This window comes from Cucurbita moschata, unplaced genomic scaffold, assembly GCF_002738365.1.
Source record: "Cucurbita moschata cultivar Rifu unplaced genomic scaffold, Cmos_1.0 Cmo_Scf00015, whole genome shotgun sequence".
Classification (NCBI taxonomy): Eukaryota; Viridiplantae; Streptophyta; class Magnoliopsida; order Cucurbitales; family Cucurbitaceae; genus Cucurbita; species Cucurbita moschata.
The window spans coordinates 2,046,616-2,066,992 of NW_019268531.1; the positions used below are offsets into that span (position 1 = coordinate 2,046,616).

The following is a 20,377-nucleotide window of genomic DNA, read 5'->3' on the forward strand; positions in this document are numbered from 1 at the left end:
TTGAGCTATGACATCACTTTTAAGCTAATTTTTTATGCTCGTTTCTTAACCTTACTGCTCCCCGACTCCATTAAAGGAATTTTTTGTCAGAAATAACGAGAGATTTGGTCCTGAGCAAAGCTATGAGAGCTTACGCTCAAAGTGAACAAGGTGAAGATTAAATCGTCACAATTTGATTAGGTTAAAATTAAAGGGGGATAATTTAGAATTATTTTGTCAATCTAGTAGAATAAAAGGTCTCTGTTTACAGATGTGGACCAAATATATATGAACAGCTCATGCTTAATGAAAAAGAAAAATAAGTGATTGATGCCTTGTTGCTCAAGTTGGGATTTTTCTCTATAATTCCCGCTGCAAGCAGAGCGCGAGAGGGACAGAACGAGCTGAAGCAAGAGAACAATGGCTAGATACGATAGGGCAATCACTGTCTTCTCCCCTGACGGCCATTTGTTTCAAGTCGAATACGCTCTCGAAGCTGTGCGGAAGGGTAACGCCGCCGTTGGTGTTCGTGGCACCGATACTATCGTCCTCGGTGTTGAGAAGAAGGCTGCGCCTAAGCTCCAAGACTCCAGGTACTTCCGTTTCATTGTCAGTTCAAGCTTGTGGGTGGATCTATTTTAAATGGGGAAATGGAATGTGAGGGTCTGAGATTTACTGATTTCTTTTGGGATTCTGTATGGTTTAGTGTTTGAATTTTTTGATCGGTTTTGTGGTTTTCTGATTAAATGCCATGGTATGTTTTATATAATTTATCTGATCGGGCATGGTGCACTATAGAAATTGGGATTTGGAATTCCCTTCCAAAATGGTTGATGGTTCTCTGGGTAACGAACGCGTATAATTGTAGTTTTTCGTGATGATTCCCTGCCAAAATGGCTGATGGTTGGCGTTTAATGATTTTTGACGTTGTTTTTTATATTCCAATTGTTGCAACTAGTGGATAGAAGTTCGAATCATCCCGTTATCTGCTTATTTCATGCGATTTTGTTCTATTCTGGTGATATCATTTCAATAAATGGTGCCTGGTGGTGTCCCTTGCTTAACATTGCTGGTTTGTTGTGCTCGTTGGACTGCTTGCTTTGCTATACTAAGATGACTACGTTTTATGCCAATAATCTCGGTATCAGGACTAATCATCTTGGCTGAACAAACGCCCATGTTCTATGTCCTTACCATAATTTGTAACTTATGGAGCATTTTTCATACATAAATTCAGTCAAATAACCATTACTGATATTCTCCTTTTATTTTCAGATCTGTGAGGAAGATTGTGAATCTTGATAACCATATTGCACTAGCTTGTGCTGGGCTCAAGGCAGATGCACGTGTCTTGATAAATAGGGCTCGGATCGAGTGTCAAAGCCATCGGCTTACAGTTGAGGATCCAGTAACTGTTGAGTATATTACTCGTTACATTGCAGGTCTCCAACAGAAGTACACCCAAAGTGGTGGAGTGAGACCGTTTGGCCTTTCAACCTTGATTATAGGTTTTGACCCATATACTGGCACACCCTCACTGTACCAGACAGATCCTTCTGGGACATTTTCAGCTTGGAAAGCAAATGCAACCGGTAGAAACTCCAATTCGATAAGGGAATTCTTAGAGAAAAATTATAAGGAAACTTCTGGTCAGGAAACTGTGAAGCTTGCAATCCGTGCATTGCTTGAGGTGAGCTCACTAATGTTTTTTGTTAGGTTTTCCTCGTATATGTTTGTAAAGTCGCTTCGCTTTCCTTTTTATTAGGAAGAATCCAATTCTCGCATGTTCTTTTGTTTGGTCATTCTCTCAATTTCTTGGTGCTGCTTGAAATTGCATATACCATTTATACTGCCTTACATTGGTTTCATGGGCATCTTGCAGTAACTTGCTTTCCAATTTTCCTGTCTCTCATTAAGTTCTTTGAATCTAACTGACGAGTTACGTGCTAGAGTCGGTTAATTCCTTCACTGCGCCAGTGTCATTTTGTGCTGCGCCAGTGACTAACTTTGAAATTTGAAGTTGAGTTTCTAGATTTTGTCTGGAAACTAATGACCTTACTTGAAACTATTGTCCTTGAGTTCGAAACATGTTAGTTAGGAAGCCACCATCTTTATATTCACACATTTCCTATAGTTACTTTCCCCTGAAGTTATTTGGTAATTAATAGACATTACCATTTCAAGTAGCTCTTGGATGCATGCTACTTATGGCTAAATACGTGTTTTTTTTGTTGTTGTACAATTATAGCACTCTTACATAGAATACACTGAATCGGACAGATATACACAAAAGGATTTCTAAGCTGAACTTTAGCAGGGGTTTAAACATACGTGGGTATAAATCTTCAGAAACATTTTGCATTTTCTAAGGTGGAACTGTTTAGAAAAACTTAACAAATTGGGCGTTTAAGGATAACTTCCGAAAGCGCTATTATCGAATGAGAGCTTAACTGAGAACGTTCAAGGGTAACTCTCCAAAGTGTTAGTACTGTATGAGAACTTAGCAGAGAAGAAACCTAGCTCTCCAGTAGCTGAAATCTGTCGTCCTGCCCCTGAGTACAGCAAAAGTTCCTAGGTTAAGAAGTTGAGAGCATCCTCCATCTCTTGATCATTCAGCTGTCTCCCAAACTCCCAACTTTCTTTTACACTACCCGTAGATTTCCCCACCCTTATTCATTGAAGGTAAGTGCGTAATATAAATATATAATAATAACACAGCTAGCAAGAATAAAAGAGTATACAACTACTTTTGTTGTATAAATTGAATTGACATCTAAAAATACACGACGTAGATTCACCGAAGTTCTTATGACTTTTATATCTAAATAGCTCTTGGGGTCAATAGGGTTATCAATGTTTGGTATATTTAGATGTCTAAATATCTCTGCTTGATTCCTCATTCCATTTCTGGCACAAGGGCTATTGTAAGGAACAAAACACGTGGATTTTAGGAACTATGAACTCCTCAATGGTATGATATTGTCCACTTTGAGCATAAGCTCTCATGACTTTGCTTTTATTTTCCCCCAAAGGTCTCATTCCTTACTTGTAAACCCATATGATCATTTCCTTAGTTAGCCAATATGGGACTCCCTCCTAATAATCCTCCATCTTAGATGGGCATGTAGTTTTTCTTGTGGACGTTAAATGTTTGCACAACAATGTTACATGTCATACACGACCAAGTCGAAGGAAAAACCATGAATTCTTTTTTCTCTTAAATACAGGTTGTTGAGAGTGGTGGAAAGAACATAGAGGTCGCCGTGATGACAAAGGAGCATGGACTGCGACAATTGGAAGAAGCTGAAATTGATGCTCTCGTTGCAGAAATTGAAGCAGAAAAGGCAGCTGCTGAGGCTGCAAAAAAAGCTCCTCCCAAGGAAACATGATCCCTTTTCTTACATGTTTTCCAGGCATTATTTCTTAATCCTTTACTTTTCTGGTGGAGTTAGTGAATAATCTTATGATTCTGAACCTTCAAACTTGTACCACCATTTTGTGCATCGTTGACACAAGGTGGCCGTAGTTGTAGCCTCTGAAAAATGCCTGTTTATCCTCTCAGCCTTTTTCTCAACCTCTTTCAATGTGATAGCAAAACCATCTGATTTTGTGGATTTTGTGTATTATTGTTGCTGAGATCTGAGTAGGGACTTCCTCTAATTGTTACTCTAAAAATTGATCCATGAATGAGTGCTTTGAAAAATTATTTAAAATTTAATTTCTTATTTATGTCTTCATCAATTAAATCTAAAATTTCAAATACTATTATGCAACAGTTTAGAATTTTTAACCCATTTAGATTAGTCACTTTAAATTCAAATTTCTCATTCGAATAAAAAACAATTTAACAATCTCTCATTAGGGGTGTACAGGCGAATTATAAGGGTTGGGTTAATTTGGGTCCTGAATTATAAGGTTGGGTTGGATTAGTATTTCGAGAGTTTGATTAGTATTTCGAGAGTTGGGTGGGTTAATTTGGGTCCCGAATTATAAGGGTTGGGTTAATTTGGGTTGGGTTGGATTAGCATTCCGAGTAGAGTTGGGTCCCGTTGGGTTAATTTGGGTTGGGTTAGATTAGCATTTCGAGTAGGGTTGGGTTCGGGAACTAATGCAAAACTTTTGGATGGGAACCCCGAGTCAAATGAAAAATATAGGGAACTAATGTAAAACTTTCGGATGCAAAACTTTTAGATTGACACGAGTCAAATGACAAAATATAAAATATATGAGTCAAATGAAAAAATATAAAATATATTAAAAACCCTTATGAATTAATGAGTTTGACGTGTTCAGATACGAATTTGACGGGAGTGAATACATTTTGTTTTTATTATTTTTAATTTTTTTGTTTTTATTATTTTTAATTTTTATGTTTTGTTTATATTATTTGGTTATTTCTCTGTTTTGTTTAATAATTTCTATATTTTGTTTATATTAGTGTGTTATTTTATTATTTTAATTTCTTTATTTTGTTTTTATTATTTTTAATTTCTATGTTTTTTTATATTATTTTTTTATTTCTTTGTTTTGTTTTTATTATTTTTAATTTCTATATTTTGTTTTTATTATTTTATTTTATTATTTTGTTATTTTGTTCTTTTATTATATTTAATTTATTTGTTTTGTTTTTATTATTATGTTATTTTATTATTTTTAATTTTATTATCTCACAACTTATATATATTTTTATTTTTCTAACTACGGATTACTTATAAATAAACATGTTTATATTATTTTTTTATTTTTTATTTTTGTTATATACATCACCTTTTAACTAATCATTTTTATTGTTTATTTAATTTTATGTTTAATATATTTTATTTAAGATTGTATCGGAATAATTATAAATTCTGAATAAATAAAACTAAAAAAAATTGACAACCCAATCAGGACCATGTACACCACTATTTATGTTGGTGTTTTTAAACAGTTAAAAATTATAATTTAAATTTCACTAATTACGCATTAGTTATACGTATAATAATGTGTTTTTTTATTTTTGTTATATACAATATGAATTAATCATAAACATGTTTATATTATTTTTTTATTTTTTTATTTTTTATTTTTGTTATATGCATCCGCTTTCAACTAATCATTTTTATTGTTTATTTAATTTTATGTTTAATATATTTTATCTAAAATTTTATCGAAATAATTATAAATTCTGAATAAATAAAACTAAAAAAAATTGACAACCGACCATGTACACCCTGGTGTTTTTAAATAAGTTAAAAATTATAATTTAAATTTCACTAATTATGTTATACATATAATAATGTGATTTTTTATTTTTTGGTTATATACCATTAACTAATCATTTTTATTGTTTATTTAATTTCATGTTTAATATATTTTTATCTAAGATGGTATCCGAATAATTATAAATTCTGGATAAATAAAACTTAAGAAAAAATTGACGACTCGAACCCAACCCGGACTATGTACAACCCGAATCATGTATACCCCTATTTTTTTATGTTGGTGTTTTAAAATAAGTTAAAAATTATAATTTAAATTTCAGTCAGTAATGTGTTTGGATATTGTTTTAAATAAATGAAGCTTAAAAAATATTCAAATCAAAATAATGGTTAATTTTTATTTTATTTCTATATTAACGACAAATAACATGATTTGAATTTTTTTTTAATTTTAGTATTATCTTAGTCTTAAAATTAGAATATTTTTTTTAGAAAAAAATATTTAATATTATTCTTTCATAGATTTGAAATATAACTATATATTTTTTTTGAATAAAAATTATATTTATTATTTTAGCTTTTTTTTTTTTTTTTTTTTTTTTCTTTTCTTTTTCTAAAAAAAATTCTGTTTTTCTATGGGAACAAAGGAAAGGACTTTGGATTTCACGTTGTTTCATATGCAGAGATAGCAATAAGGTAACATTCCACTGTGCCCATTTTGAATTTCTCTTCCTCCATTGAGACTGACTTATCAATCCTTTTGTCAAGACATATCAACCTCTTTCTCAACTATGAAACAAACCCTTTTTGGCCCTCTTTTGCCTATTTGTTCATACTCATATCTTATTCTTACCCCTATTTGGCTATCTTCTTTCNTATACCGATAATTATAATTATAGAGATAACAGATTGGAACGTGTAATCTGCAACGGCTACTTGTAGGAACGGTAACTCCAACGGTCATAAATTCGGAAATCCCCTCATATTAACCCTTCCATTTTGGCTACATCTCTCACTTTGAAAGTCCTGTCCCTCGTCCCTTTGTCTCCCCTATCCTCCATTTTCACTTCCTCCTCTCTTCCACTCTCGATCTGACAATGATGGAAATGTGGAACGCTCCTCCGGGCTTCAGGCCTTCCAAATCCGCCCCTTCTTCTCCGGCGAAGCCTCTCGGCGTTTCGAGGCTCCGTTCCGATGCACACCATGTCATTCATAAGGTTCCAGTAGGCGATACGCCCTATGTTAGAGCAAAGAATGTTCAGGCAAGAGTTTTAGGTTTTTGAATTTGTTTCAGTTCTGTTTTCGAATTGAATTTGTTTATGTTCTGTTTTCGAATTTCGAGGTTTGTTTATTGAATTTGTTAGTATATTGTACTGATTTCTTGTTTCTTATGCTCAGTTGGTGAACAAGGATCCGGATAAGGCGATTCCTCTTTTTTGGGCCGCCATTAATGCCGGGGACAGAGTTGATAGTGCCTTGAAAGACATGGCCATTGTTATGAAGCAGCAGAATCGAGCCGAAGAAGCGATTGAAGCGATTAAATCGTTGCGAAGTCGGTGCTCTGATCAGGCTCAAGAGTCTCTGGACAATATTCTTTTGGATCTATACAAGGTCTCTATGATTTTTCCCCTTTTTTTTCCGATTCATTCTTTCTTTACTTGGATGCGTTCTTAATTTTTTTCCGTAATTTCAAATTTGAATCCACAGAGATGTGGAAGATTGGACGACCAGATAACTCTTTTGAAACATAAATTGTTCTTGATCCAACAAGGTTTGGCGTTCAATGGTAAGCGGACTAAAACCGCCCGATCTCAAGGAAAGAAGTTTCAAGTCTCCGTTGAGCAAGAAGCAACTAGATTACTGGTAAGACGATGGCATCTTGTAATCAACAATTTCCCTGAGAAATTCAACTTAGATTTTGAAGTGTTTGATGCCATTTTTGTAATCATCAACAATTTCTCTGAGAATTTCAACTTAGATTTTGAAGTGTTTGATGGAATTCTTGTAATCAACAATTTCTCTGAGAATTTCAACTTAGATTTTGAAGTGTTTGAATTCATGTTTAGGGGAACTTAGGATGGGCGTTGATGCAGCAAAACAATTATGTTGAAGCCGAAGAGGCTTATAGGAAAGCACTTTCAATTGCACCTGATAATAACAAAATGTGTAACCTTGGAATCTGTTTGATGAAACAAGGGAGAATTTCAGAGGCTAAAGCAACTCTACACAGAGTTAAGCCAGCAGTTGCCGATGGGCCAAGAGGCACAGATTCCCACCTCAAAGCTTATGAAAGAGCACAACAGATGCTCCAAGATCTCGAGTCTGAAATGATGAATGGGGGCGGCGACAGGCTCGAACAGAGGCGGCTTTTCGACGCCTTTCTTGGTTCTTCGTCGATTTGGCAACCTCAACCTTGCAAGGATCATACAACCTTTCCAACATTGCCTGTCACAAATCCTATTAGGATGGTGATTCAAGATGACTTTGGTGATGAGAATGTTGATACCAATTTCTTGGCAAATCAGATGGTTCCTCCTCCTCAACAGCAGAAATTCAGCTCAAAAGTTCAAGCTCCCTTAGGGGGGAACTCATTGAATGTTGCTGCTCAACCATTTTTTTCATCAAAATTATTTAGTGAACCCATTTCAATGGCCCCCTTGGGGAACCAATTTCCTGAAGGGCTGAAGAGAACAAGATCCGGAAATGCAGCCAATTCAATGAGAATGAATGACATGGTGGAATCAAAAAGGCCATTTGTAGTGGAATCAGGGAGGCCTGAAACTAAGACAAGAAGGTCATCTCCTACCTCTGAGGAGACAGACAAATGGGCAGAAATATTGCCTGATGACAATGACTTTGAGGAGGCTATTCTTGCTGCAGTTCTAGGCTCCACAGATGAACCAGAGAAGCAAGCAGCATCCAATGGCAGCGCCGTCGTCAACGGTGGCGGCATGATTCAAAGTAAGATTGAGAAAAGGCTCAAGGTTTTTGAAGACATTACACTTTCCTTGAGTCCCAGAGCCTAACTCTTGTAACTTAACAAGTTCTTACCTTTCTAATTGAATTCATAATTTTTAGGAGTTGAGGCAGAGGAGATGAACTTGTTCTCCTCTGCCTGCTTACTGTGGTGGCAACCAGTCTACATTAGCTTATATGTTCTTTATTTAATTTCACACATGCCTCTAATATGTGGGGCATATGTTGATGATGATGATGATAATAAAACTTGTTCCAGTTTTCTGAACTAAGTGTATTCATTTTTTGCTGTCTTGTGTCAATCACAATCATGTATTATGAACCTTGTGTAGTAAAGCAAATCTTATACCAAAAAAGATGATAAAAATATAAAACGAGAGTGGCTAGAAATGCCCCGAAGATTCTATGAAAAATTGGAAACATCGAAGTGAGCTGTGACTTAAATAGGAAGATGAGGGGATAATGAAGCCTAGGTATCCATGATATTAGGCTACCAGAATTCAATTACATAAGGAGGCACCATTCACGAGAAATGTGGGGAAGGTGAACCAAAGCCTAGCTCGGACAATTTCTTGTGTTGTGATGTTGCATAATCCTCGAAAAACTTTTCTTCATCATATTGAAAAGAACAACATAGAATCCTTCCAAACTAATCCTTGTCATCTTATTTATAAAGACGAGTTTAAGTGTACGTGTTCGAGAGTAATTTTCAAATTAAAACTTTTTTTTCTTTGTTACAATTAAAATCACTCCATAACATGTTGTAATCTTCATCTTATACGAGCTTCAATATAATAATCCCTTCAGGGTGCTTTTCATCTTACCAATGTTCATAACTTGTATAAGAAGTGGAAAGCTCTCTTTTGTCTCCACACATTTTCAAATGAAAGAAATTTACAAATGGGAACATACACATACTTGTATCATTCAAGGGATATATATCTTTTTAGTATGATCAGAAGAGAGTTGGAAAGGCAACCCCCTCAGGCGAGATGAGTCTTTTGTAGCTCAGTATCGCCACAGCTGCTACGATTGTGGCTACCACAATCCGATTTGTCCATGAGGAAGCACTGTCCGTGAGAACTGTGGGAGGTGAAACGAAGCCTAGCTCAGACAGTTTCTTGTGTGATGCTGCATAATCCTCGAAAAACTTCTCTTCATCCTATTCGAAAGAAAAACATCAAATCCTCGTGTTCGAAAGTAATTTTGAATTTAAAATCACTCCAAAACATGATTGTAATCCTTCCAAATAAATTTGATGTTTGGTTCGTACGGTTAAAATTAATTTTGAACGATTAAAAACATGCTTAAAAAGTGATTATGATCATCTCAAATCACTCTCAAAACTTGATCTAAATGATAAAAGCATAGCCAGCCAAAGTTCACCTCTGCATATGCCTTCACATATTGGGAAAACCGAGGATCCGCGAGCAAGGCCTTGTCTGTAGGAAGCTTCAGTAGTTGTTGGTCAGACCCAGAGCCTTTTTTCAGCAATTCCCTGATCATAATCACATTTGCAATAGAACTTGTTTTTATCTAAAAGCAAGGAGCAATTGAATGCAAGAAGTTGGGAAATCATTCTCACACAAAGTAGGAGTTATCAAACTTCAGAGGGTCCTTAGTCCATGGGCCTTCAAAATTTGATCTATCCTTGTGTGCTCTTCCCTGAAGAATTAGATACCATAACTATGATCAATGAAAAGAAAAAGAACAGGACAAAGCTGAAGATCCAATTCCTTCATAGTTTAAAGGAACAATAGAAAGTACCAATGTGTGGCCTCCAGACAATGCCACAATATCCTTGTCAGTTAGTCCCATCCTGTAAAAGATATCTCTTAAATGGGAAGCACCTGCAGGGAAATTTCATCTAATGATCATACAATCATGGCTTTTGCTATGAGTTTGAACAAAAAAGAATTCAGACAGCCCACATCAATTTAAATCACAAGCAAAAAGTTTAAACTATGCTCCTCTCATATACCACATAGCTATAGATATTTTGAAAGTCACCTTGGTTGGCATCTGGAAGGCGCCCTTCTTCTGGAACTACATTGGAGTCCTAATCCATTGGATTTAAAAGAAGAATGAAGCTATTCAACAGCAATGACAATTGTGAACGTCAATCAAATTTTCTCTGGATATTGATACCTTTCTTCCAGGGACAAAGTCAATGGATGGCCCGCCAGTGACCTCCACAGCAACAACCCCAGCAAGCTAAAAATTTAGAATTAGAAGAGAATGAGCCAAATCTTGGCTGATGGAACTTTTAATAGGTTCTTTAACTTTAAGGGTCTGCGTTGATTGAATTGTCAATCCAAATAGGCTTAAAGTTCGAAGACAGCAGAATAGCTTGAATTTGAGAAAGAAAGGAAAATCACCTGATAAAGGTCTGCATATGTGATTTTTGGATGTCTGGCCTTCACAGTTTCTGTTGAGTTTAACAACATAAGGAACGATGAGTAAGAATGTCTGCCAAAGGAAATAGAATCAAATTCCTATCTAATCATGTAACGGCCCACGCCTGCCGGGGGCCAGCTTCAGGGGATGAATCAAATCTCCTGTGATATCCTCATACAGGATATCACAATCTACCCCTTTTTAGAGTCCAACGTCCTCGCTTCATGGCATAGCAAAAGCGTGGTGAGCCCATAACTCACATGTCTCAGGCTTGTGATATCCCACATGGATTGGGGAGGAGAATGGGGGTGTAGAAACCTTTCCCTAGCGTTTTAAAGCCTTAAGAGGAAGCCTGAAAGGGAAAGCCCAAAAAAGACAATATCTGCTAGCGGTGGGCCTGGGACGTTAAAGATCAGTTGCGAATTTTGATTTCGATTGACTTTCTAATTGTTTAAGAATTTCAATCCAATCAAGTTCTAGTTAATTTTGGTCTGAAACTAACGTGCGAAGAAAGGCATCAGGTCAACTCTATAGATACTCACAATAAGGAGAGATTAAAAAAGCTCACCACAGAAATCAACTGCGATTTTGAGTCCCTTGTTTGCAGTATGGTTCAATTCATTCATGAATCTGATAGAACCATTGGGACCTCCAGTTTTGGTTTTAGCATCATAAGTACCTGCATCATGCCACCTACCCAACAAAAATCCTATGAAAATTATGTTTAAAATAAAATATTGAACGTTCAAGTTGGGTTAAAATATAATTTTGGTCTTTGAACATTCATACCAGTCGCAATCCAGTTGCAAGTCCATCTAAGAACTTTATTTGTGACGATTTAATCCACGTACTTTCAAATTTATAATAATTTAGTCCTAAAACTTCTGCATGTAACATTTCTAACAGTTTAGACTCAAAATTTTGTTCAATCTTAATAATATTTTCCGCAACAAGGATTAAATCGTTACAAGTTGAATCACTGCCAAAGCTTGGCCTAAAGCTATGGAGGAAACAAATCATCAATTACCTCATCAAATCAACTAAGCAATAGCTGAAAAACAAAATGCCTAATGGTTTTCCAAGAAGATGCAGTATTCAATTCATTTCACTTAGCTAGAACGAGAACTTACGCTAGACGAAGCATAATAGGAGCGCAATTCTCCTTGGCGATTAGAGCGCGAAGGTCTCGACGGGCCTTCTCGATTTCCTTGAGGTATGCAGCATCGACTTTGGGAGGCGCCATTGAAATCTCGATAAGGATGCAGATATTTCCCTTTCTTTGCCAACAAATTGAGGAGGAGTCGATGGCATTGTTCGTCGGAGTTGAAATTTCGGGTTTAAATTGAGGGAAAACAAACAGTGAAAAGAAGAATTTTTGGTGCGATTTTCCATTCGCAAGAGCGCCAAGGAAAGCAGTGGGTTCTTTGCTTTGCGGTGTAGGCAGAGAAATGAATATTTAAAAGGGGGAAAAATGGATTTTGTGTGTGCTATTTATTCAAAGCAACTCTCTATTATGGCGCGTGGGAAGAACTCGCGTAGAGATGTAATGTAGATGGAAACTGGAGAGGTTTTCGCGTGGAGCGTGAGATAGAGCGCGTCGTGCTCGGATGGTTTGGGCATCCGTACGTATCCGTATCTCCGCTTACAGAAACAGAGCCCAGAGGATTAACCAACCGGAACCGGAACCTGACGGCCGCCGGCGTGGAGCCAATAGAGTTTCATCCCAAACCTTGTTTCTTAAATTTCTGTCACATATTGACATTTTTTTTTATAGTTTTATTTTATTCGACATAGAGGTAGAAAATTCTACAAAATATATTAAAATTATATACTACAGATAATATTAACAACAATAATATAAATTTATTAAAAAAAAAAGGTGAAATACTTATTTTGACAATTAGTTATTATATATATATATGTATATTTTAGAAATACACATTAACGTTAATATTTTTGCCCATAATTTTTTCCGATGAGGTTTCAAAATTTTCGTTCACACAGGGAACAAATTAAAAGATATATAAACAAATTGAAACCCCTATTTTCATTTACATAGATTTTTTTTGCTTTTAATTTTGGGACTAATATGAAATTTACCCTTCCATTTTAAGTGTAGGTATTAGTTAAATAATAATAATAATAATCATGTATGAAAATACACCAAATGAACATATTATATAATTTATAAATGAGATTAATAAAAGACTAACTTTATTTTCTAAAAAAATCTACAATAAACTAAAATAACTATGATTTATATATAAACTACATTTGGAACTTTAAAAGTACAAACATGAAAACAAAATATACTCAAAAGATACAAAAATCAAAATAATATTTTAATCTCAACGATTTATTAAAAAATTAGTTTAGTCCAGAGTATGTAATTTACCCTCAATATTGTCAGTTTCGAACCATACATGGCAAATTAACTAAGGTTAAGTGAGATTAAGTCAATTATTAAGTTGGTTGAAAATTTAAAAATCTAATCTCTTTTTTTTTTTCCCTTGTTGGGCAAAATCGACGTGGCTATGCACTCATGAGCTACACACAGCTCAATGAGCATTCGGTAATAGATAAAAAAGACAAAAGTGGAATGACACGTGGAGCTGCTATTTTGTAGGTGAGAGATTATAGCAACAACCCTTGATTGAAAAGGGTTGCGTTACAGTAATTTGATAGGAACAGGTAGGGCGATTTGGTCTTTTCAATACGATTATAAAATAGCAGGCTCTCTGCCCAACGCTCTATTGTCTCTCTGGGCTGCATCTTTAAACCTGACCAAAGTATATACACTTCCAACTCCCCAACCTTTTTCTTTTTCCTAAACTATTTTCCATATAGTTTAGTCTATTTATTTTAGTATTTTTTTTTATTTATTTATCTGTGAAGTGCCCAAAGCTCATCAAGGGTTGAAATTAGTCAATTCCGAGTCTTGAGAGAGAGAAGAAAAAAGGCACAGGCTTTGCCAGCGAGTAACAAACAAGGAAGAAAGAGAGTAGCTTTTGTAGGCACGAGTTTGAAAGTGGCCTGAACCACCACCACCACCACCAGCAATGGAAGATCTGCCGTTTTAGCCACCTTCATTGGAATGTGGAGATCGGCGGAAGATCGGAAGTAGAAAGCCGCCGGAGATTTGTTCTGTTCTTGGAAAGGTTTCTGCTAGATATTTGCTTAAGATTTTGGCTAAAGGAGCTTAAGAGGGAAGAAGCTGAGTAAGTGGCTGAGATGGGTTGCTGTTACTCGAGATTAGAGAGAGAAGAGACTGTTTCCAGGTGTAAAGCAAGAAAGAGGTACATGAAACAGCTGGTGAAGGCGAGGCAAGCTTTTTCTGCTACTCACAGCTTGTATATTCGTTCTCTTCGTGGCACCGGCGCCGCTCTCCGGCAGTTTTCCAATGCAGAGACCTACATTCGCCGCCCTCAGCAGCAGCAGCAGCAGCAGCAACACCACCACCACCACCACCTTCCGCCAGTGCTTCCATCTCCAACCCCACGAACGCCGCCGCCGCCTCTACCTGTCCCCATGAGTCCAAGTTCCGACACCTGGACATCGATCACGGCATCCCCGGCATTGCCTCCTCCGCCGCCGCCGCCGCCGTCATCCACATGGGATTTCTGGGACCCTTTTGTGCCATCGTCATCTCGCACTGTGACTGAGGAAGAATGGGAGGCTACCACCACTGCATCGGAGGCTATGGTCACTGTAACTGGGGCAGCGAGCTCAGCGCCGCCACCGTCAGTGGTGAGTGGTTTTTCAAAGGACACATCGAGCACTGAGCTTGCCATGGTAGTGTCGAGGAACACCAAAGATCTGGTGGAGATTATCAAGGAGCTTGATGAGTACTTTCTCAAAGCTGCCGATGCTGGTGCTCAGCTCTCTTCGCTTTTGGAAGTCCCCACTTTTTCTTCTCAGAAAAAAGGAGGTAAATCTAATACCAAAGGAGTACAAAATCAATCAAACAACAGTTTCCCCTTCCAATTCCTTCCTCCTTATCATTCATTCACATCCCTCAAATCATAAGGTACCCTAATGAGTTCCATATCATGTCTCTAGCAGGGCAGGTTTACAATAATGGGTGGAGCTTGAGCCCTACGTTGAGGATGTGGGGCTCAAACACAACACCACCAAATGCATTTGGTAAATTAAATGGTGAAATAACAACACCAAATATGGGAAATGGATGTGCTGGGAATAGTGGCAGCCACTGCTCCACAGTGGAGAAGCTGTACGCTTGGGAAAAAAAATTGTACCAGGAGGTGAAGGTAATGCTTTCACTTTCGCATATATCTCAATCTAATCTCCAGTCACATTGGTGGAATAATATGACATTTTGGTACTTTAAACAAAGTCTTCAAATTGAAATGATTCTTTTCACTTTTTTTTCTCTTTTACCTAATGGGGTCCAACATAACCAAAGAAAGATGAAACTTTAGCATTTCTCAATGCATTTGAAGGCATTGAAGAACCGAATTGTGGAATTTTGTGTCCTAAAGTTTGTGAAATTGTGTTGAATGGCTTTTTTAGAATGCTGAGGCCATAAGGACAGAGCATGAGAAGAAGTTGGAACAATTGAGGAAGCTAGAGCTGAAGAGGGCTGACTATGTAAAGACTGAGAAGACTAAGAAAGAGGTTGAGAAGCTGGAGTCACAGATGATGGTTGCTTCCCAGGCCATTGAAACCACATCAGCTGAAATCGTCAAGCTAAGAGAAACTGAGCTCTATCCACAACTCCTTGAGCTTGTCAAAGGGTTAGTCTCTTTCATACTTGTGCTTTAACAGAAATAAGAAATCAATAGTCATTTGGCTGCATTCTGATGCTTAATATTTAAGCTGTAAAGTCCATACCTATTGTGTTAGCCCGACCGTCTGTTATCTTCTCAGTTCTCTTACCATGCTTGCATCATCCCCCTGAGCACAGGAAAGAATCATAGAACAATACAAATTGGATTAGGATTTAAAAAGCCATTATGTTCCATTTCACCTTTTGGTAACTTTCACAATTCAATGTACTGTCTTTCTACCTTCTGGTATTTCAAAAGGCCGAAATGAAATACTAAGCATATGTTGGATATCTTCATGGACATGGAAGTACTCTATTCTAGATACTAAGATTTGCACTGGTTTCTACAGATTGATGTGCATGTGGAGAAGTATGTACGAGTCTCATCAGGTTCAAACACACATTGTTGAACAGCTAAAATATCTAAACATCATACCATCAGCCGAGCCCACATCCGAGATCCACCGCCAATCAACTCTCCAGCTTGAGCTTGAAGTCCAGCAATGGCATGCTTCTTTTTGCAATCTAGTGAAAGCTCAACGGGATTATGTCCAATCTCTTACAGCCTGGCTTCGGCTTTGCCTTTTACAGATTAGTGGAACCCCATTATTAAGAACAGGTCAGGATTCTAGAATTTACTCACTTTGTGAAGAATGGAACCTCGCAGTTGATAGGATTCCAGACAGAGTGGCTTCTGAAGGAATCAAGAGCTTCTTAACAGTAGTTCAGGCCATTGTTGTTCAACAAGCTGAGGAACATAAGCAAAAGAAGAAGGCAGATTCTGCCTCGAAAGAGCTTGAAAAGAGAGCTACCCAGCTAAGATCACTAGAAAGCAAATATGTCTCACATTCCATGCGAGAATGTTCGGCATCCACGAGAGGGAGAGACCCAGTTCAGGAGAAGCAAAATAAGGTGGAGAACTTGAGAGCAAAAGCTCGAGATGAGAAACAAAAGCATGAAAACTTGGTCAGTGTGACCAGGTCAATGACAATAAATAACTTGCAGATGAGTTTTCCCCATGTTTTCCAGGCAATGGTGGGGTTTTCTAGCGTATGTATGCACGCATATGAAGCAGTTTACAATCAAACTAAAAATCCTGACCAGCATGAGGTGAAGAGATTACTACCCTAAGGAAGACAGCTATTCCGACTAATTCCTGTGCATAAATGTGGAATCTGAAAGGGGGGTTTTGCTGGAAAGAGTGGACGGAGGAATCTGACAAAACTTCATTTATTTTGATTTGATGATTTCATTAGGATAATGGAAAAGAGGCGGCAAGTGGGCTACTTTGCTCGCTTTTACAAACGGGGTAGGAATGGCTGCGCCAGCTCATCCGAGGAATTGGTGGAGATTAAAAAACAGGCTAGGGGTTTTGTAGAGTTGATAGTTTTTAAACGCTTATGGTCAGTCATGTTGTTCTTGTAAATAGATATCCATCACATTTTCGTCAGTTTTATTTGCTTGAATCATCTCACTATTATTATTGCTCTATGATACATAGCACAGTTGGGGTTTCCTTTGGTGTTCAAGAGGAAAGGGCCCCTTGTACGGACCCTCAAGTTTCATGCAATTCATATATGTGTCAATATTTCTTGAAAAGCAAACATTTATTAGAGTATGCATGTGATCATATATGCATCAAAGATGAAACTAACAGACTAATATCTTAAACGAGTCTGAGTAACATATAACCTTACCTACTCAGAAGTCGGAACTCAGAAGTTTGAATAACGCCTGAGAAAAACTGCTGGAGGCCAATTCCCAAGGGTCTTTTTTGACACCATCTTTAATGGAAAGGCAACAGGATTTCTGTAACAAAGACGGTAATTTGTACTCAATTTCATATCAAGATTTGAATAATAAAGAAAGTTGATTACATTTTACAAAACCACATGTGGTGTTGAGCAACACATCCAATCGTCTCGGGATTGCTTACATAACGGGACACCTATCTAATTTACCAATCTTCAATTTCTTCATCAGAAGTATGACTTTCTCCATTTCCTGAATTCACCAAATCAAAATCTGTATTTTCGTCTGACATTACCGGTAAATTTTCACGATCTCCGGATGCACTACTACCAAGCCATTTCAATGCAGGTACGTACTCTGTGGCAACTACTGAAAAATCCGCTAAACTGATCCCACCATAAGCGATAAATCTTTGTTTTACCATTTCCCTCTGCAAAACGTTAGGGAGAAAGAATAATAAATAACATTATATTACATGTACAACTTAAGGAAATTTTAAGCTATTACTTTTTTTTTTCCAACTAATGGATAATTATTTTTTTCTTAGCTACTACTATTACAAGTTAAAAGCATTGTATTAAGCATCTTCCCCTTAGTTGCAAATATCATAACTTAATCCAAGACTATGTATCTATTATCGGTCGACCCTCTTGAGTCTAGCAGCTAAAAAAGTATAAGTTTTGAATATTACTTTTAACCCTGATACCTACTATAGGCCAAGCGGTGGAACTAAATACACTCAAGTTTAGTAGTAAAAGTTAATAAAAGAACTTAATCCACCTTATTGGACAATGAGGATCCCTCGATTTGCCAAAGCTTTGGTCCACGTATAGCATGCCACCTGCGTATTTGGAAGGGTTGGAATTTATATAAATGTAACTATTGCTGTTTATGAATTATCAATTAAATTCCTAAGAACCACCTGGAAGACAACGGATGAGAGTTGCCAAATAATACCCCCCGGACGGCAACTGAAGCAGCAGCCAGGTGTAGAATATTTTCTGCATCATTATGTCTGGCTAGCATTCTCTCGTAAGAAGAAAGGAGCGTGTCAGCATCACCTAAATACGAAGCCACAGCCCACGCATCATCTACAGCTTCCTCATTCATGAAGTCTAGAACTGCAAAAAATGGGTAACAAAGTTGAAAAAAAATGCAATCTTGTTTAGAACAAGTACAACTAATACATTAACTTCTGCTATCGTCTTCTTTTTGGGGACAAATAAGTACCATTTTCATGTAGAAAATCAGCAATCGGCCTGGCTTGCCCATGTGCTTGAGATAGAACCTTTTCTGGAGGATCCATATTAAGTGGCCGTCTTGATAAATTTTCTTTAACAGAAAACTCACCGTCTGCAACATAAACAAAGTACCAAGTTTAGAAACCTTTAATGACATACCATAAGAATAGTTCTACCCTAAGCTTCACATTGCTTTAATCTTTATTCAAATTCCAAAATACAAGGCCTTCCAACTCAGCAAATTATGCATTGATGAAACGGACCTAATACCAATTCGTTACTTGTATGTCGTTTGTTGTGCAGAAACTTTCCCAGGGCGTGAAATAAAGAGAGACTCTCATCGCGGCCAAATTGAAAAGAGAATCGATCATCCACCACTGTGGGAGGCACCTCTTCATTTTCTTTTGAAGATTCCAAAGCACTGGATGATGACGAACAAATCTGGCTTGGTTTCAGGCAAAATAATTGTAAAGACATGATTGCATGTCTCACATCACCCCCACTCGATTTGGCTATAGCATCAATTTGTTCAACTGCTAGACTATACTGCTCTTGACAACATATTCTAGAAATTACTTTTCTAATGGAATTATTCGTTATAGGATTAAATGCAACCTGAAAAAAAAAACAAAAAACAAAACGAAACAATGAAAACCAACACCAGAGGTATTCTTTACTCCCTAAAGCATGATAAGCCAACAAACTTTATCAGGAAAGTAACCTTACAAGCCCCAGCGTCCTCAAGACAGAGCTGAAGCTCTTCCAAGTACTGCACAGTGAGGTCTGTTCCTTCAACTTTGGCACAATCTGTAATTACAATGGCTGTTGGAACTTGAGTTGATTGCACATAAAGATGCAAACAGTTCTGAAGTCTTTTAAGAGCTGCCTTCCCATTGGTCAAAGGAAGTTCATCTATTAAGAGTATGATCGGTTGCTTTGAGTCATTGGGAAAGCATGAAGGTATCACACCATATTTCCTCATTCTCCCAATGAAATTTTCAAACTCATCCAGTTTAGACGTGTACTGTATCCCTGGTTGAAGATAAGTCAGCGCCAGAACTATTTTTCCAACAATTAGAAGGCAAAAGCCTCTCATCAACAATAGGAAATTTCATTAGATTACACAGCATTACTAGACATGTCAAAATTTTACCTTGCAGAAACACATCAGAGTAAAATGCAGGTGAAGGTGTGTTCTACGTGTTGGCTTAATCTAATTAAGATCTTGGAAAAAAAAATTCAAGACTTGTTATGGTCATATAAATTAAAAAAATAAAATTGATCGGTAGTTTTCAAGCTCGATTTCAAGTGAATGCAAGAGCTTCACATGACTTTAAAGTTAAAATGTGTAATAACATGAGAATTTTTCTTCATCTGGGTGCTATCCATCCGTCAATAGTCACCAAGACATAGTAGGATAAGCCATAAATCTTCAAATAATTATCGAAGAGCATCTTGGACCAGTATGATATTGCATTTGATCTACTCCATAATCAAGATATATCGATTCATTAGAATACCTAAACTCGAGTTATGCAGATGTTCTTGCCAAATCACAGGAGTAGGTGTATCCCATTCACATAATTTAGCTCCAAGATGAGATGCTATTACATGAACAGTTGCCTGCAAGAGAAGCAGTCGTTCTTTTTAAAAAATTTGAAGAAATCCTACGGCACAAACTCTGAAAGTATAGTGAGAAGAAACATCATGAATGAAGGCCATGCATGCACCAACTACTATCAACTCACGACAAATTGATCAAAACAACAATCCTGGCAGCAAGCTCATCAGTCACGATGACAACCACTATATTAAATTCACTTAAGACTAAGAGATTTCAAGTTAGAAGCAACAGACCGAGGACAGACATATATAAAGTAACCAATTAAACTTGTGCCCTGTCAGATTTATAATGTGTACTTGAATAGATGGCACTTAATATAATATATTCCCCTCAAGAAGATTTTTGGGCTCAACATAATGTATTGTCCATCACAAAAAAAAAAAAAAAAAAAAAAAAAAAAAAAAAAAAAAAAAAAAAAAAA

The 20,377-nt window shown here is 36.9% G+C and overlaps 5 protein-coding genes across 10 annotated transcripts in view; 3 read left to right on the forward strand and 2 right to left on the reverse strand.

Annotated features, from left to right (window-relative positions):
- The first annotated feature begins 275 nt into the window (after positions 1 to 275).
- Positions 276 to 3,637, forward strand: LOC111453804 (proteasome subunit alpha type-7-like). Its single transcript, XM_023095040.1, has 3 exons — positions 276 to 572; positions 1,255 to 1,669; positions 3,207 to 3,637. The coding sequence occupies exons 1-3, from the start codon at positions 400 to 402 to the stop codon at positions 3,366 to 3,368; spliced, it is 750 nt and encodes a 249-aa protein (XP_022950808.1). The 5' UTR covers positions 276 to 399; the 3' UTR covers positions 3,369 to 3,637.
- Positions 3,638 to 6,215: 2,578 nt separating this feature from the next.
- On the forward strand, positions 6,216 to 8,426 carry LOC111453019 (protein POLLENLESS 3-LIKE 2-like). The gene is made up of 4 exons (XM_023093935.1): positions 6,216 to 6,442; positions 6,579 to 6,791; positions 6,888 to 7,043; positions 7,247 to 8,426. Exons 1-4 carry the CDS (start codon positions 6,278 to 6,280, stop codon positions 8,204 to 8,206), a joined length of 1,494 nt encoding a protein of 497 aa, XP_022949703.1. The 5' UTR covers positions 6,216 to 6,277; the 3' UTR covers positions 8,207 to 8,426.
- Positions 8,427 to 8,946: 520 nt separating this feature from the next.
- Positions 8,947 to 11,879, reverse strand: LOC111453891 (L-ascorbate peroxidase 3). Of its 2 annotated transcripts, none has more exons than XM_023095182.1 (9): positions 11,684 to 11,878; positions 11,122 to 11,246; positions 10,535 to 10,584; positions 10,305 to 10,370; positions 10,167 to 10,215; positions 9,924 to 10,006; positions 9,742 to 9,821; positions 9,543 to 9,654; positions 8,947 to 9,318 (listed from the first exon to the last, which is right to left on the reverse strand). In XM_023095182.1, the coding sequence occupies exons 1-9, from the start codon at positions 11,794 to 11,796 to the stop codon at positions 9,112 to 9,114; spliced, it is 885 nt and encodes a 294-aa protein (XP_022950950.1). In that variant the 5' UTR covers positions 11,797 to 11,878; the 3' UTR covers positions 8,947 to 9,111. The 2 variants fall into 2 exon arrangements, with proteins under 2 accessions (XP_022950950.1, XP_022950951.1); XM_023095183.1 differs by having other exon boundaries at positions 9,033 to 9,239; positions 11,684 to 11,879.
- A 1,652-nt stretch (positions 11,880 to 13,531) lies between these two features.
- On the forward strand, positions 13,532 to 16,927 carry LOC111453500 (nitrate regulatory gene2 protein). 2 transcript variants are annotated; one of them, XM_023094615.1, is made up of 4 exons: positions 13,532 to 14,481; positions 14,613 to 14,821; positions 15,084 to 15,307; positions 15,690 to 16,927. In XM_023094615.1, exons 1-4 carry the CDS (start codon positions 13,785 to 13,787, stop codon positions 16,468 to 16,470), a joined length of 1,911 nt encoding a protein of 636 aa, XP_022950383.1. In that variant the 5' UTR covers positions 13,532 to 13,784; the 3' UTR covers positions 16,471 to 16,927. The 2 variants fall into 2 exon arrangements, with proteins under 2 accessions (XP_022950383.1, XP_022950384.1); XM_023094616.1 differs by having other exon boundaries at positions 14,616 to 14,821.
- Positions 15,237 to 20,377, reverse strand: part of LOC111453501 (cell cycle checkpoint protein RAD17) — a 7,237-nt gene continuing 2,096 nt past the window's right edge. Inside the window, exons 6-15 of one of the 4 annotated variants that reach the window (XR_002712264.1) lie at positions 19,853 to 19,955; positions 19,054 to 19,364; positions 18,596 to 18,947; positions 18,322 to 18,444; positions 18,014 to 18,212; positions 17,872 to 17,932; positions 17,217 to 17,521; positions 17,037 to 17,148; positions 15,405 to 15,467; positions 15,237 to 15,329 (exon numbers count right to left, since the gene is read on the reverse strand). Coding sequence is in view for 1 of the 4 variants with exons in the window: in XM_023094617.1 (XP_022950385.1) it covers positions 17,297 to 17,521; positions 17,872 to 17,932; positions 18,014 to 18,212; positions 18,322 to 18,444; positions 18,596 to 18,947; positions 19,054 to 19,364; positions 19,853 to 19,955 (1,374 nt within the window). In the remaining 3 variants the exon portion in view is untranslated. The other 3 variants (XR_002712265.1, XR_002712266.1, XM_023094617.1) reach the window with 3 other exon arrangements.

Excerpts from the sequence above, each read along its gene's own strand:
- LOC111453804 (XM_023095040.1), top strand. The coding sequence starts at position 400 with ATGGCTAGATACGATAGGGCAATCACTGTCTTCTCCCCTGACGGCCAT. Across the intron at positions 573-1,254 it reads CCTAAGCTCCAAGACTCCAG|ATCTGTGAGGAAGATTGTGA; the intron begins GTACTTCCGTTT and ends TTTTATTTTCAG. Across the intron at positions 1,670-3,206 it reads CAATCCGTGCATTGCTTGAG|GTTGTTGAGAGTGGTGGAAA; the intron begins GTGAGCTCACTA and ends TCTTAAATACAG.
- LOC111453019 (XM_023093935.1), top strand. The coding sequence starts at position 6,278 with ATGATGGAAATGTGGAACGCTCCTCCGGGCTTCAGGCCTTCCAAATCC. Across the intron at positions 6,792-6,887 it reads TTCTTTTGGATCTATACAAG|AGATGTGGAAGATTGGACGA; the intron begins GTCTCTATGATT and ends TTGAATCCACAG. Across the intron at positions 7,044-7,246 it reads AAGAAGCAACTAGATTACTG|GGGAACTTAGGATGGGCGTT; the intron begins GTAAGACGATGG and ends ATTCATGTTTAG.
- LOC111453891 (XM_023095182.1), bottom strand. The coding sequence starts at position 11,796 with ATGGCGCCTCCCAAAGTCGATGCTGCATACCTCAAGGAAATCGAGAAG. Across the intron at positions 10,007-10,166 it reads CCTTCCAGATGCCAACCAAG|GTGCTTCCCATTTAAGAGAT; the intron begins GTGACTTTCAAA and ends ATTTCCCTGCAG. Across the intron at positions 9,655-9,741 it reads TTTGATAACTCCTACTTTGT|GGAATTGCTGAAAAAAGGCT; the intron begins GTGAGAATGATT and ends GATTATGATCAG.
- LOC111453500 (XM_023094615.1), top strand. The coding sequence starts at position 13,785 with ATGGGTTGCTGTTACTCGAGATTAGAGAGAGAAGAGACTGTTTCCAGG. Across the intron at positions 14,482-14,612 it reads TTCTTCTCAGAAAAAAGGAG|CAGGGCAGGTTTACAATAAT; the intron begins GTAAATCTAATA and ends TCATGTCTCTAG. Across the intron at positions 14,822-15,083 it reads AATTGTACCAGGAGGTGAAG|AATGCTGAGGCCATAAGGAC; the intron begins GTAATGCTTTCA and ends TGGCTTTTTTAG.